Source organism: Suricata suricatta, chromosome 1 (assembly GCF_006229205.1).
Source record: "Suricata suricatta isolate VVHF042 chromosome 1, meerkat_22Aug2017_6uvM2_HiC, whole genome shotgun sequence".
Lineage (NCBI taxonomy): Eukaryota > Metazoa > Chordata > Mammalia > Carnivora > Herpestidae > Suricata > Suricata suricatta.
Genome location: NC_043700.1, coordinates 153960130 through 153976668, shown reverse-complemented (window position 1 = coordinate 153976668; position 16539 = coordinate 153960130). Strand labels below are relative to the sequence as shown.

Below are 16539 nucleotides of genomic sequence, written 5' to 3'. Positions count from 1 at the left end.
CTTCCTTTGGGAGGGGAGGACACCTTTTATAGGCAGGGACAGGCCTCCAATCAACCTCTCTCCCGCCTCTGTTGCAAGTAGAGTGGTGGCCGGCCTGGCAAGCACAGCAGGAGGGGCTGTGCCTTTTCAGCAAGGTCTCAGATCCCATTTGCAAGGGTCCCTCCCCAGTTACATAGTCTTACGGAAAACCAAACTCTCTTCACACTCAAGGTGTAAAGTTTGTCTAATTTCTTAAGCAACTACAGATCAAATGGCTTGTAGTCTACCAGACTTGCCAACAGACGTTTATTTAGAATCAGTGAACTTGCAGCTGGAATCTGGATGATCATAAGAAGAGGGTTAAGGAGAAATGGGAATTGTGTCAAATGAGGCCAACTGAAAGACAGTTTGACACCTTTAAAAAAATGAGAATAATTTTGTTAAAAAAATCGGGAATCCATGCAAAGTACTTTGCTGCCTGTTCACCAAGACAGAATTCTGTCATACCCATGATCAGGAAGAGGACACTGGTCTGGGAGGCGCATCTTGAACGGTGACAGGAAGTAGTATCAGTATTTCCAGCTCGGGTAGGTCTCATCCTGACAGATGCTCAGAAGCCAAGGTCTGGATGCAGCCGGTCAGTTGCGAATAAGAGCTCAGGAATGTTTAGTGGCTTCAGAAGTCGCGTGGACAGCACGATAACCTATCAGCAGGAGGGACAGACACACCGCAGACAGTTAGGGAGACCAATCCCAGGTTACTGGATGACGAGAAATAAAAAGCCATGTGTGTCTATGGGGAAAGGCATGGAGGGGGCATCGTGGAGAAAAGGCAAGGTTAGTTCCTCCCAAGGGCTGTGAGGGAAAATCAGTTCCGTGCTCCCCTATGGCCTCGCCTGTCTTCACCGCATCCTCTCTCTATGCATGTCTGTCTCTGTGTCCAAATTTCCCCTTTTTATAAAGACACAGTCATATTGGATTAGAGCTCACCCTCATGGCCTCTCTTAATCTGATCACCTGCAAAGACCTCTTTCCAATAAGGTCACACTCACACTGTCCAGGCTTCAATATCGTTTGGGATGGGGACACAATCCAACCCACAGAATAATGATGCCATTAGCTAATATTTATTGGTGGTTATGACATGCCAGGCACTGAGGATGATTTCATTTAGCATCCATTTCATCTTCATTACAATCCTGTGAAATAGAAATAGTATTCCTATTTTGTAGACAAGGAAAATAAAGTACAGAAAGGCTAAACCACTTGTCCAAGGACAGACAGGAAGGAGATAGTGGAGTTAGGTTTCCAACCCAGGCAGGCTGACTCCAGTCCCCAAGTGCCTGTCTAGCCACTTTTGTCATGTCAAGGGGTCTGGGCAAGGCCACTCTACCCCCCTCATCCATGGGGACCTCTGGGCCTCTCTATTGCCTGTCGCTGTGATGACCCTTCCTGCTTCCTTCATTCTGGACCTTTCCTCTGGGGCAGATTTCTCTCCGTAGCACTTGTTCCCTAGGGTTGGGCTGGGTCTGTGACGCGCTGTGTAGGGGCCGATGAGGTTTTGTGCAGGCAGCTGGGGGTGGGGAGGTGACTAAGGGAAATGGAGGGGGGAGGTACCTGGAACTGGAATTCCGCAGCCCAGCACCCGAGCCAAGGGGACTGCCGGGCTGGCGGCAGGACTGGGCTTCACCCAGCCACCTGCCACCTGTTACGGGCAGGCTGGCACCACACGCTTCGCTAGCTTCCCCTCCCGCACCCCAAAACTGTTCCAGTTGCACCCAGACCAATGACTTAACCAATGCCCAGCTCGCTGGTCAAAAACAGAGTCCATACCCCAATGCGGTAGAGAGATAGATGGGGCCCAAGTTACAGGAGGAAGGAGAGAAGAAAGCTTCTATAATTTTCCTTTTCTTGTTGTTAGAGAAGCGTGGATTATTAAAAAGTTTTCTGTTGAAAACAAAAATTAGCCTTTGAAAGCAGCTATTTTACTTTGTCTCAAGAGAGAATGAACTGAAACAATGTATGCTTAATGTCAGCCAAGTTATATTTGTGGCAGAAAAAAAAGACACTGAAATCCGGGCTCACGTTTGTCCTGGAAAGCCATGTGATGAGCGTTTGCGAGCACCCCTATCATCTGCACACACGGTGTAGACACCGTTTGAGCGTGTGGCTCTGGCGAGGGTCTCTAGTGACTCCCCAGGGTCCTCTACGCCAAGCCATTAGGATGGCTAAGAACAGTGGCTCCCAGGCCCGCACACTCCCCAGGCCCCGTAGAGCCCCCTCCATGGCTCTTGGCTATGTGCCCCGGGGAAAGTCACTTCACACTCACACTGCGTGTCCCAGAAGGAGCACAACAGCCCTGAGCTGGCAGCATCGTGGCAAGGATTACACAAGGTCACGTGCGCAGAGCACAGGAGGGGCTCAGCAATTGTGAGCTGCTCTTTTATCGCGGTTTTGTGACTGGGTCATAGGTCTCCTTCTGAATGTTATAAAAGCTAAGAACTCTCTAGAAAAATGTGTCTGTTCACACACACAAGATTCTGACTGTAGCTGTAGATGAGGTTTGTGTGCAACTAGGATTGACAGACCACAAGGTAAGAAACTCTTTTTCGACATTTTTAAGAATGTGGGCCCAGAGACAGAGCAAATGTGCCAAAGACCTGTCTCCTGTCCTCATGGCTCACAGGTTCCCCCACCACTGCTGCCCCCCTGGTCCTTCCAGAGCCAAAATGGCGGAGTCCTCTCCGGCCGAGGTGCAGGCAAGCAGAAGGGCTAGCAGGAGTCTCCCAGGATGCTTAAGTCTTGCGGGCAGGACTGAGGAAGTTGGAGCGAAAAGGCCACAGACTCCATGGATGTCGACACCTCTAGAGCAGTGAGAACTGAGCCGGAAGAATCCACCCCTTAGACCGTGTGCTGGGCTCACAGCCACGGCTGATGGAGACGGGGGCTCCACCACCTCCACTGAGCTGGAACCAACACCAGGCCTCTGACACCTAAACAGGCCCGTATTTAGCATGAGGGCTGACCCAGAGGGTGTCCGGGACATGCTCTGTGGAGGGCTGAAAAGAAACACGGAAAACCAAGGCTGTGTGTGAGGTGAGCTAGGGGGTCTCTGAGGAGGGGGGAAAGCTGGGCCCGAGGCTGAGGAGCAGCTAATCTGAGACTTGGACCCTCACTGGGCCCCTTGCTGGAGGAACGACTTGGGAGAAGTTGCTTAATCGCTCTGAGCCTCAGTGTCCTCATCTGTAAAGTGGGAATGATACCCCCCAGCATGATTATTATGAAGATCCCATGTGAACATATATATAAAATATTTAGCACAGCTGACAGGCTCTAGAGAGGCTTAAAATGGTACCTGCTATTATCGTTTTCTTTATCATCACCATCCAGACGATTTTCATCCTTGGCATGCACTCCCTCCCTCCAAGTATCACTCATTGGCTTAAAACCCTGACTGCTTCCTCCCTGTCCTCTGATAAACCCAACCCTCTTAGAGAGCATTCCCAAACTGGAGAATCTGATGGCCACTCAGCCCTCCACACGGCATCCCCTCAGTGTCACACCCCCTCACTGCTGCGCCCCCTACATTGTATGTTGCGGCCACCCTACACTATTGCAGAGTCACAGGCGGAACTTTGGGGATGCTTCCTTACCCTACTATTTGAAGACCTCTCAGTCCTTCAACAATCTACTCATGCATCACCACCTCCAGGAAGCCTTTCAAGACCACCCCTCCCCAGAGATGGAGTGTGTTCCCACGGCTATTGGTTTCACACTATGTTCCTTGTTGCCTAACTGAATCTTCCCGCTTTGTTTGTTTGTTTGTTTGTTTAACCCAGTGCTGGAGTGCAGCAGGTCCTGGTCGTAGTGGGCTAGTGAATGATTGCATGGATGAACAAAGATGGTCAGACAAGGAAGGAGGCAGTGAGCTTAGCGATGGTCAGCAGGAAGCTTTTCACACTGGGAGGCTCTCGTAAAAGATAGCTCAAAGAGCTGTGGGAAAATTGTTTCACATCAGTCCAACTATTTGTCTAAAGCTCCTACTGGGAAGCCAAGCAGGACTGCATGGCTAACACTTCATTTATACTGTGATAGTTGATGGTCCTTGAGCATTTTCACATCTTAGGCATCTTTTGGTCTTTAGACTCATCGGAGCATTGTTAGAGGTTTTCAGCCCACTCAACTAAGGCGTTTCTACATTATTTGATTAAAACAGTTCTAAAAATTCTAAAGAATTTGCCAAATGAGGGATAATAAGGCAGTCAAAAATGAGAAAGAAAATGCTTACAAGAGCCTGAAATCAGCCTGTTAGATATAAAATTAAAATTTTATAAACTGCCATTGAAGGTGTGATATTCGTCAGATTAAGCATGAGAGAGTTCCTTTGAGAGAAGTAGTTTGTTCCCAGGCAGTCAAGCGCACTGATGAGGCCTTCTGTCAGTGAGACAGGGGTGTAGGACCCCAGCGCTCCCCAGAGCCTCTGAGCAAGCCTGAAAGCCACCTGTGCTGGGGAGGGGGGGAAGTGGGGGGTTCAGTCTCTGTTCTCGGATGGCCCGGGGCTCCCGCAAGAGCAGGCCAGGCTCTGACACTGACCCTGCCCTCTGGCGTTCTTCCATTTTCCATTCCTGCGGGCCTCCACTGTAATTTGTAGGTGCCAGCCTCTTCCTGTTCTATTTCTGCTGAACACGGCAGAAGCGAGAAGCCCAGGGTTTACATTCCACATCCATCTGATTTCTAACATTGTGCATTGAAAGAAGCAAGGGTTGACAGTGGGTTTTCTCCTTTTTTCTTTTAAACGTGGGAAATTCTGGGGCACCTGGGTGGCTCAGTCGGTTAAACGTCCGACTTCGGCTCAGGTCATGATTTCGCAGTTCCTGGGTTCAAGCCCTGTGTTGGGCTCTGTGTTGACAGCTCAGAGCCTGGAGCCTCCTTCAGATTCTGTTTCCTCCTCTCTCTGCCCCTCCCCAGCTCACACTGTCTCTCTTTCTCTCTCTCAAAAATAAACATTAAAACGTTTTTTTTTTAAAAATGATAAATTTAAAATCCCATGACTGTTTTACTCAGAGTAAGAAGCTTCAGAATAAAATAAACCTAAACTGAAAAGAGAAAACAAAAGAGGCCACTGGACTCCTCTCCTTGGGGCTTTCAATCAGTTTTAGTATAACCTGGAGCCAAGTTTTAGAGCCAAGACTTAGGTATCCTAAACTCCTAATGTTATGCAAAACCATGTGTGTATGAGCATATTTCTCCATCTCCTTTTTTTTCCTGTTCCATTCTCACTAGATATCAGCTCCAGAAACGGAGAACCACTAGAAAGTGTGGGAGCGCAGCGTGCACCTGCCTATGAAAAGCTGTGGGTGGCCCGGCCAGCTTGCCCGCAGTCCCTTCCTCTGTCTCCTGAGCTGGCCTGTCCCTGTGTTTTCTGGGAGGGTCCGTCCCTCTTATTTTCCTCCCACAATCTCAGGCTTCTGCAGGCCTCTTGGCCACCATCCAGCCACAGGGTTTAGCCTGCAGAGTCGTCTGGGCACGGGGCCCCACACCAGGTGGCGAATGAGACAGAGGTCAGTGCTAGGCACGCGCACTCCAGAGCCAGGGGAAGCTTACCAATGAGGTGGTGGCTGTTTGGGGTGGGGTGGGGGGAGTGACTCTTTGATCCCTGTTTTTCTGTCATCAAGACACAGGGCCTTCTGCGCTGCCCACTTTTTCTCACTGGCACATTGTCCAGCACCCACAGGCAGAGAGTGGACTTGCAGAGTATGACAACAGTCTAAAAGATGAGCAGGTGTGGGTGTGGCTTCTGGACTCCTTGTCTCATGCCATCCCTGTCACTTGTGGAAGAGAATTCATTTCTGGATGCACCTTAACTGGGTTCTATCTGTTTCTTTGAAGAGCTGGTTGCTGAATGCCTTTCAAACCTCAGCCCACAGGCCTTCTCCTCCGGGGGGGCTGTGCCATCGGAAGGAACCCCCAGCCCCTACTTATTTCCACCACAGCACCTGTCTGCCTTTATAGTACGCTTGTCTCTGGCTGGAGATACTGTGTTTCACATCAGTCATTCATTCTTAGAATGTAAGCTGCACGAAAGCAGGCACAAATCTGGCTTGATCCCTGCTCTATTTTTATTTATTTATTATAATTTTTTTCTGTCTTTATTTTATTTTGAGAGAGAGAGACAGGGACTGGGGCGGGGGAGGGGCAGAGAGTGAGAGGGAGACACAGAATTTGAAGCAGGCTCCAGGCTCTGAGCTGTCAACACAGAGCCTGATGTGGGGCTTGAGCCCACGAACTGTGAGATCATGACCTGAGCCAAAGTCAGATGCTTACCTGACTGAGCCACCCAGGTGCCCCATCCCTGCTCTATTTTTAGCATAAGAACAGTGCTTGGTACTCAGGAGATATTCAACAAATGTTCACAGAATAATCAACTAATCCCACTTAGTAGATGTGATTGTAGATTCCTGTACTTGGGTCCAAAAAGCACCCATGTGGATGTAGAGAAGATACGGATTAGTGGCAATTGGTACCAAAGTCAGATTGGCTTTTGTTGTCCAGAATCTCAGGATGAATGGACAGGCTGGCGAGTTTTCCAGAAGAGCTACTTCTATCTTATACTACACTACTACAAGTGAAGATTCTAGTGTTCAATAGTCAACATTGAATCACAATTCAATCTCTCTCAGAAATCCTCACCCTGTTTGGGGCGCTGGGAATAAATAGAACAGTAAAAAAGCCCAAGTCCTGAGGCTGGAGGGGAGAAAGCAGGCAGAAGAGTGGTAAAAAATGACATGAAGGGAGGCAGTCGAGGCCTGTGTAGCCAATGTGCCGAAGTCCCGTCTCCTGCCCTCATGGCTCGCAGGTTCCCCCACCACTGCCGCCCCCCTGGTCCTTCCAGAGCCAAAATGGTGGAGTCCTCTCTGGCTGAGGTGCAGGCAAGCATAAGGGCTAGCAGGAATCTCCCAAGATGCTTTAGTCTTGCGGGCAAGACTGAAGAACTTGAAGAGAAAAGGCTACAGATTCCATGGATGTCGACACTTCTAGAGCAGTGAGAACTGAGCCAGAAGAATCCATCCCTCAGACTGTGTGGCAGGGGGACGAGGAGAAGGGGGCCCCAACTGCCCCTGCACTGACCAGTCCACACGGAGGCATGGCTCTCCGTTCCAACCGTGTGCGAGAGAGAGAGGTGGAGCGGGGCTGAGGAGAGCCACCACAACCGTCAGGACAGAGAGAAGAGCAGAGCCGAGGGAGAACGTGTGGAAGAGGGATGAGCCTGATTTGCCTGTAAATTCTGTGGGGCCTGGGAGCCGGAACCAGCTAGAACCAGCGCTAATGAGTGAGGCTCTAGGAGGCAGATTTGGATGCATCTAGGGGAGATGGCAAGGCCCTCCAAGACCCAGGTAGGCTGCAGGGGGAGGGGGCAAACCCTCATCACCGGAGATGTTCAAGGGCAGACTGGATAGTAAGACAGAATATCAGTGTTAGATACACATCTTATCACTGTTTACACCCATAGTCAGGTCAGAGTTAGCTTCTTGGTCGAGGGTTCGTTGGGTACATAGATCCAGTAGAACCGATTCCCATCAGTCAGTCCCGTGTTCTACACACACACACACACACACACACACACACACACACACACACACACGGAGGTCTGAGCGGATGACGGCACCGAGACATGTGCCATTCCGTGTGCAGCTAGAGCAGCGAGGCCTAATTTCCGCTGCACTTTGAAAAGTGGAAAGCTGCTCCTGTCCCAGATTTGGGCAGAGTTGGCTGCAGAACAGGGCAGCTGTGGCTTTTGACATTGGGGGAGGGAGATCTGCCTCCGTGGGCATCACTCCAGCAAACACTCAGCTGATCCCCCCTCCTTGCAGAAGTTTGGAGAAGAAGGGCAAGGTGGTGCTCCTGCCTCCTCCACCAGTCTTCCCTGCCACCTCTGGGGTCCCCCTGGGGGCCTCTTAGCTCTTCGGGGCAACTGTATGCACAAGGGACACAGAACAATCCAGGTTGCTCCTTAAGCCCTGAATTCTTTGAGATGCTCCCTTTACAGATGTCTGAGCGCGGGGTCAGATGACAGCTGAGGCGCTGCAGATTCCAGGTCTGGGCTGTCAAACGCAGGTCACACAGCTTTGCAAACCTCTGCATTTTATCCTTTGAGAGTGGGGATTAACGTGTCTGTCTGGGTGTTACAACGCAGCACTGTTCCGGAGAGCTAAGAATTTGGTTCACCTCGTTAGGGGCAACGTCTTGCTCCAAAAGACGATGGCTCACTAAACAGGTCCTTGAGGCTGCCGAAAGGGTGTTGAATGGAGCAGAATTGACCACTTGGCCAGAAATTTCGCCAGCTATGATCATGACAGGTGGTAGTGAGGGCAGAGATGGTCACAGCCAATGTGTGGTCATGTCCCTGTTCAAGAACTTACTGTAGCTGCCTAGATACTCAGATCTGTCCCTCAGTGGGCATCTGAAGACCACCAGGGCACTTTTCCACTTCACTAGGTAGCCTGGCTGCTCAGTGACACCAGGCCAGCTCTGCTGCCAATCAAGCAGACGGGCCAAGGGCTTACAGAGCTCCTGCCACGTGCATAGGCCTGGGAAGCCCCAGCCTTTGACCTCAAGGAATCCATGGCCACTCGTGGAGACTGGGCAGCAAATGGGAGGCAGCCCGTGGGCAGTTCAGCGCTACACTGTTGTGGGTACAGGTGGGAGCCAAAGGCAGCAGCGCCAGCAGCCCCGGGCCTGGGCTGGAACCCCATTTGGTTTCTGAGCAGCTGTGGTAGACAGTCCCCTGCTACTTACAAGGGGGAATGAGCGACAGAGGAGAAAGATACTATATCTGTCACTGCCTTCACAACGTGCCTCTAACTGCTACAGCCGGGAGATGGTCCCTGGGAGTTGCCCTCCTTATCTGGAGCCTGGAAAGCAATGAGAACTCTGGGGTCGTTAAGAGTTTCTATACCCCTCGGGACACAGAGAATATAGGCCCCTCAGGAATCAGGAAGGGGGCATTAGCACCTTAGCCCCTGAAGCCCAGAGGCAGAAGAGAAGACTGTAGGAGGTACCTCTCTTCCTTCCACCCCCATCAGAAGGACAGCTGGCCCTGGAGCAGAGGGAGGGGTGGGAGGCAGAGGGAAGGCAGGATGGAGATTGGGAGCAGTGCCAGGGAGCCGAATGGAGGGCCCTCACCCACCCTCTCGCTTCTTTCTGCCTCAGGACCCTTGTTCATAGAGGTCTCAGTACCTGGGTTCCTGGCTTCAAGGACGTCACGAGGTCTTTGATCATTTTGGCTTCTGAGACTGTGACCCCGCCCACCACGAAGAGGATCAGTAGAGGGTGGTCGCTGGGATGAGGCCGGCTCACCTGTAAAACAAACCACAGCCCGGGCATCAGTGGCAGAGCACCGAGCAGCTGGGCACCTTCTCCCTTGTTCCTCCGTGGGGCCCCAGGGCTGCCGCCCCTTAGTGTAGGTGACATAAACAACCCTTAGAGAGAGGGTGATTCGTTAGGGATCAGGTGTGTTAGCGGGCTGTGAACCCACTGACCAAAAAAATGCAAACCACATCACTATGTTATACCCCTCTGAATATTTTATTGAAAGAAAAGTTAAGGTAGTGGGGCCATTAAATAGGAAGAGAAGGCTGAGGGGCAACTTATTTACTCCTTTCTTGGCAGCATTCAGGTGTCAGCACACACACGCCTCTTAGTCGTCACAGAGCTCTGTGTATTTCCTTCTGAGAGCTCACCGCAGCCTGTGGTTATCGGATTTTTTTGTGCGTTTGTTTCCTTATTGGCTGTCTCCACTTCTAAAACTGGGGATCTGGTTCGCTGCTGAATGCCCAGCTTACCTAGTCTGGCACATAGTAGGTGCTTAGTAAATACCTGTGGAATGGGGGGATGGTCAGAGCCTAGGGGCTGGTGGTGGAGAGGGTAAAAAGAGGCATGAGCCCAGTGCCTGTCCTGGGAGCTTACAGTCTACTGCACCCTTCACCCCCTTAACTTATACAAGCCAACCTTAGCTGAGAACCTACTGTGCGTGCAACGGCCCCCTAGATGTCGTGGAGAATTCTCCTGAGGCCTTATGATTTCACCAACAAGGCAAAGTCTTATAAACCAAAATTAGAATGACTTGCAGAATCCTCCAGAAAATGCAAAATGACCGACACACAGACTTAGTGACACGTGAAGGGACCGACACACAGACTTAGTGACATGTGAAGGGCCCAACTGGGAGTTTCTGAAGATGCTATGTTTTGAGCCCTTCCTGGAAGTCAGGGCAGATCTGGGGAGGAGGGGGCAGGAGAAGTGGTATGACCCAAGTTCTAGAGGCAAATGGTCCTCGGCCGGCGGTGGTGGTGTTCAGGGTGGGGGGGAGGAGGCTGGGGGCCCAGCCCAGACAGCACTGTCTTGGCATCACTGCAGGTGTCCTTAGGGCATCCACATGGTGTCATTGTAGGAGGCACGCTGCCAACTGCCCTCTCCCAGAGGTGGGAGAGACAGGCTGTGACTCCTCGAAGGGAGGGTCGAGAAAGGCAGGGAGCGTATCTACTCATTCACGCCAACTCCCAAACCAGCTTCCGGCCACGGAGCCGGAGACCCAGAGGAGGCCCGTCCTCCTGCCCCTGCTCCGGCCCCTTTCTCAACTGGGTTCCCCTGTCTCCCCTGAATATACCCACTTCTCAACATCTTATTGTAAAATCACTTAAGAAGGTAATACATTCAGTGTTTCCAGTTATAGAAGTTACTCTTTGGCTTCTGGAGAGAAAACTCAGAATGTAAAGAAGGAAGGAAGAAAGAGAGGGAGAGGAGGCATGAGAGAGAATGAGGGAGGGAGAGGGAGACAGGGAAAGAGAGAGAGGGAAGGAGGGAGTAGGGGAAGAACAGGGGGCAGGAAAGGGTTGGGGAGAGAGAGAGAAGTCTACTCTTTTCCAAAACGGGTGGTGGTGAACACTGGGAACTATGGTCTTTAGGAAGGTGGACTCCTCATTCCCCTCTAGCTTCTTGACCTGTAGCTTCTCCTGCATTTGTTGACTGCTTTCTTCCATGTAACATAGACCCAAGACAATCCTGCTTTAGTCGCACTATTTGCCTGGATTTGCTCTCACTTAGGCCATCCTGGCCAACACATGTAGGAGTCAAGGAACTCTACTTTGTCTTCATCTAACAGGTCATATCTGTGGCATCTGTCACACTTGATGACACCCTGCTTGGCTACTCCAATAGCACTCTCTGTTGGCTGCTCCTTCTACCTTTCTGATCATTTTCTCCTCAAATTTCATGAGTCTCTTTTCTTGGTCTGCCCCTCTAAATGTGCATGTAACTCAGGGCTCCATCTTGGCCCCTTGCTCTTCTCACTCAGTGCAGCATCCCTGAAGGACCTCACCACTCTTCGCCTTCCACAATCTTTTATATACTTCCCAAATTTATGTCCTTGGTGCAAACACCTCTACTGAGTTCCTGTGGACATGCCCACCTGGGTGTCTCCCGGGACCCTCAACCCAACAGGTTTCACATTTGATGCATGATCTTCCCCCAAGTCTATTGCCCATGTTGACTTAAAAAATTTTTTTGACATTTTTTTCATTTTTGAGAGAGAGAGACAGAGTACCAGTGGGGGAGACACTCTTTCACTCTGTCAGCCCAGAGCCTGATGCAGGACTTGAACCTACAGACTGTGAGGTCGTGACCTGAGCCAAAGTCAGGCGCTTAACCTATTGAACCATCCAGGTGCCTCTGCCCATGTTGACTTTCTAACAGTATCACCATCTTCATAGTCCCCTGAGCCAGACACCTTGGACTTGACTCCCTTTTATTTCCCAGATCAAGTCTGTTAATTTGTACCACCCACCCCCTCAAATTTATGGATCTCTCCTTGAGTTCCACTGTCCCTATTGTGAGCAGGCCCTCATTTTGTCTTTACTAGATCCCTGACAGCCTTCTGGTTCATCTCCCTGTGCCAGTGTGGCCACCCCCGCATCCATTCTCCTTGTTCCTGCCTGAGGAACTTTCTAAAATGCACACATTTACTGTTGAATATAGTGAGTGTGTTACTAAATGTTTTTGTGCAGTACCTTAGTCAATCCTCAAAATATCACGGCTGCATTTTGCAGGTGGAGAATATAAAGTTCACAAGCAATAACTCAACTGTGGCACCAGGGGCCAAACTCCAGAGGCTGAGAGTCTCTGAGGATGAAGTTCAAACTCCTTAACTCAGCACATACAGCTCTCCGAGTGTGGCTTTGCTTTGTGTCTCTATTTCCATTTTCTATGCACCCTGTTTGCTGGAGCTGTTCACAAGAATTTGAGCCATGCCTACTGCATGGTATTTGGGTTTGTTTGAGTTTTTTTTTTTTTAACGTTTTGGTAAACATGTCCGTTTATTGAACGCTGGCAATGAAAATTGCATTGATCACAGTGTTTGGTTTGATTTATTTTCACAAACTAAACAAAGCCATCAAGAAAGCCAGCACCCTGGAGCCCCAGTTTGGCCTCCCTGCTGTCATGATCTCACCAAGGGTAACTACCTGATTTCTAGCACTCAACATCGTACTTCGCTTTTCTTCTACAAACTCTGGAGATCGTCTATGTTAGTAGATAAGACTGTGGGCCACAGGCACTGGTGAGGACCATCCCCGGTGGGTTTTGGCCTCTGTGGCATGGCACTACAGTAATTAAGTATTTTGACTATCACTGCATCATATTGTTTTGTGTAGCAATGTGTAGCCTCCTCTGTGTAAAGTACCTTCTTCTTCTCTTCTTTACCCCCTTCCCTCTTACACTCTTTAAAAAGCATCGTCTCCTCTGAAAAGTTCTCTCTAATTGTCTCTTGACTCCTGCCCCATGTCCCAAATCTGACGCACACCTCTGCCTTGGCCTCATCCAACTGGACTGCCGCCTTGATACACCTGCCTGTCTCCTCTCCCAGACTGTGAGCTGCTGGAGGGTGAGGACTGATCATATTTATCTTGGGGTTTTGGTATTTGTGGCTTTGAGCACAGATCTTGCTCATGGTAAACTTTCAACAAATGTTGCATGGATAAAATAAATGGATAGAGGCATGAATGAGACCCATGGGTTAACTGGAGATGCCCTTCTTAGTTCTTAGGGATCTTTTAGAAAGTCTTTCTTTGCTTCACGTGTGGGTCCTGCGGGCTGAGTAGCTAACCTGAGGCTCCTTCTTGCCCTGTAAATAAGTTTCTCACTTGATCCTGGAACAGAAATAGAGCTGGCTCCACAAGTCAAGTGGTACAGTATGTTCCCAAAAGACATATGCTTTCCATAAGAGAGTCTGGACTCTGAAGTGCACTGGCAAGAGTCTTGGAAGGATATACTGACAGATGAAAAGGAAACAAAGCGCACTAACAACAAAGAACAATGCCCTGGGGCCTAGGAGTTACGGGGATGTTGGTTTTGGTACAAATAAAAGGGTCCGATTAATGTGCATTGCTGTTTGCTCTTGTGGTTTCTGTTTAGATTCGTGTTTTGATGCCAGACTTTCCTTCTAGAACATGTCGAGTGGGCAGGCAATTGGGAGGCAGAGTCTTTTAAAGTCTTTTCCATCAGAATACACATTCCTTATCATCAGCCCTACACGGCTGCCCCCTTCGTGAGAGTCCATGGAGCAAGGCACATGGAAGACAAAGGCTTATACATTCCTATTGCCATCGCAAACGCACAGATTAATAAAGCGAGTCAGTCTCACTGCTCTCTCTTTTACTTTCCAGACCTTTGCTGGCTGTGATTTTTCAGGCATGGGTTCTGGTCAGAGAACACAGTCTCTCTCCACATCCATCCATCCATTAATCTATCCATCCATCCATCCAAGCCTTTGAGGTTCAGGCTGCCAAAACCTTCTGTGCAGCTGTGGGCCCAGAGAGAGCTCTGATGTCCTGACTGGTTTCAAAGAGCAGGGTTTCCTCTGCTTCCAGTTTCCCTGGTGCCCTTCAGGAGTTCTGGGGATCCCTCTACCAAATCTCAACTCGGATTCTCTCCACGCATGACCCCTTTGTCCCCAGCCAGGGCAAGGGGCAGGTACCCATTCTCCGAAAAGAGCAGAGCCTTTGAGGAGGGACAAAGTACGACTGGACCTTTGGCCTTAGAGGGCACGAGGCCCCGAGAACAGCTGTGCCAACTCTGAAGATGGTTTGGCAATGGATTTCTCCCAACAGAAATTAGTGGCAGCACTGCTGCCTTCACCGAACACTTGGTACTGTGCTGTTTATGCAGTTATTCATCCACTCAGCAAATGTTTAGTGAGCGGCTCCCATGGGGCGGGACACCGCTCGAGGGATTCAGCAGCAGACGGCCCAGAGGGGGATTCCTGCTGGTGCGCTGTGGACTTCAGCCAGGGAGAATGACAGGTAGGTAGCTAAACTGGTAAGGAAGGAAGGCGGCAAATGCAGTGGAGGAAAATAGAGGAGGGGTGAGGGGGCCAGTGTAACTGTATGCAATCCTGAGAGTCTTCGAAGGAGGTAGAGGCTCCATGTTACAGAGAGAGACAGTGAGGTTTGAAGGGACTACCTTGTCCCAAGGCTCGCAATCAGTAGGCTGGAGGGCTGACACGGAAATCCTCGTCCATCACGCTGCAGAGCGAGACCCCTCCCGTGCTGCCGTTTACAAAGTGATTCTTTAGACTGAAAGCACGAGAACCAGCATTCATCTCCTAGGGGCACACTTTTCACTCTTTAGCAGCATCGGGCAATGCCTGGGTTCCCGGTGGAACTTACTCATTTAGTCACATTGCAGAAGGTCTCCACTCCACACTCCCAGAGCCACTCTGTGGTGAGGCCTGGCCCCCCTGTCACATTTGCTGCAGTGGATGGTTTCCTCTTTCCAGAAACTTCCTCCACTCCATCCAGTTTCGAAGCCCCCTCAGTTTCTCTCCTTCGTCCCTGAGAGGGCTCCGCGTGCTTGACCTGCTCCATTACATCCTGTGTTCCTGACTGCTCGGGCCTCTGGCCCCTGCTCTGCCCCCAAACGCCCTCCCCGGGTGAGCCGGGCCCTGCACCTGGTTCATGGTTCACCTGCACCAGCGGCCCCACATTGCGACTGTTGGCCCAGGCTCTGCTGAGCTGCAAAGCTAAACTCCCGAATGCAACTTATCCTGCTCTCCCTTCCTGCTTCTCAGGAACGTCAACACCGTTCATCCAGTCTCCCCACACCAGGCGAGTGACCCTAGGCAGGGTCTTCTCATTTGCTTCCACATTTAAGCAACGCCCCGTACGGTGGAAACCACCAGCACCGCGTCCCTGCCCTCACGGCCCCAGCCCAGCTTGAGCCCCGGATCTCCCCATCTTCTCACCTTCCCCCTGCAGCCTGATGCCAGTCTGCCCACATTTCCCCCCTCACTTGCCACCAGGGCCACCTTTGTAAAATATAAACTGGTTATATGTTCCTGAAAACCATTCAATGACACCTCAGTGTTTTGGTCAAATTTCAGACCTCTGGTCTTTCCTGATCTGGCTGGCTTTTGCTTAGCTCTCTGCTTTCATAGTCTTCCACTCCCTCCATCCACCCTCAGCTCCAGTTATTGGGACCCATCCATAATTCCTTCAATATGCCATGGCATTGATGACTCTGTTCCTAGTTTCTGTTGCTGTGACAGCATTCGACTCCTCTGGGAAGTCTTCTCGGACTCTCTGCTTGGCTCCCCCTTCTCTGTGCCCTCCCATCCCAGCTGGCACACCACTTCTCTCTCCTCCTGCAGGCCTCAGCTTTCTTGTCCATCTCCCTAACAGACGACAGGCTCCACAAGGTGAACTCTGCCATGGCCCGTGGGGCACCTCATTTGTCTGCATGTCTTCCCTGCCCACAACAGTGGCAAGCGCACACAGTCGCTCACAGGCAGACAAAGATCGTGGAGGGCCCAAACCCAGTTTTTGTTTTTGTTTGACGATTTCTACCGTGAGAGAATCCATCTCACTAGACCTTATGGATCATATGCAGCTAGTGTTAGGCAAAAGTCAAGCCTTACTTCATAGTATGAAGCATAGTTAGGAAAAGAAAACATCAACAACGGTTACAAATAGCGTTGTAACAGGAATTTCAGGACGTGTGCAGATTTAATCAACGAACGCCAAATGCCGACATGGTTTCTTCTTGTCAGAAATGCTGTTAAGTATCACGGACATACGCCAACAGTTCATCTCTCTGTCTTATTTTCCTACGTAAACAATGGAGAGCTGGGCTAGATGACCACAGGCATGCTCAGCTCTTACGTCCAAGGATCGGACATCAAATCTTACCTGAGGCTCATCGTTTTTGCCCTTCATCCTCATGGCATCCTTCACCCCTGCTGTGGGTGTCCCTACAGGTATCTGTCCAACATACATGTGACTGGCCTCCTCTAGCCTCATGGTGGCGGGGTGGGCTCCCAGCAGCCATCTGGTGACAGTGTGATCCTGCCCCTCAGACCAGTTAAGGAATGGGCTGCTGACAGAGGCTGGGCCAATTCGAGACCCTCCCTGGGAATCAAGACTTGCCCTGAGGTAGGGTCAGCCAAAGCTGAGCTCTTAAGAAGAATCAAAAGCTGTGGAACAGCTACCCATTCATTTGACTACCACTGAGC

At 50.6% G+C, this 16539-nt stretch overlaps 1 protein-coding gene across 1 annotated transcript in view; it reads right to left on the bottom strand.

Moving 5' to 3' along the window:
* Positions 1–255: 255 nt before the first annotated feature.
* LOC115302053 (sec1 family domain-containing protein 2-like) overlaps positions 256–16539 on the bottom strand; it is a 327285-nt gene continuing 311001 nt past the window's right edge. The window contains exons 5-6 of the mRNA XM_029952058.1: positions 9216–9335; positions 256–682 (exon numbers count right to left, since the gene is read on the bottom strand). Of these exons, the coding sequence (XP_029807918.1) occupies positions 590–682; positions 9216–9335 (213 nt within the window). The 3' untranslated portion in view covers positions 256–589. The remainder of the gene's footprint in view (positions 683–9215; positions 9336–16539) is intronic.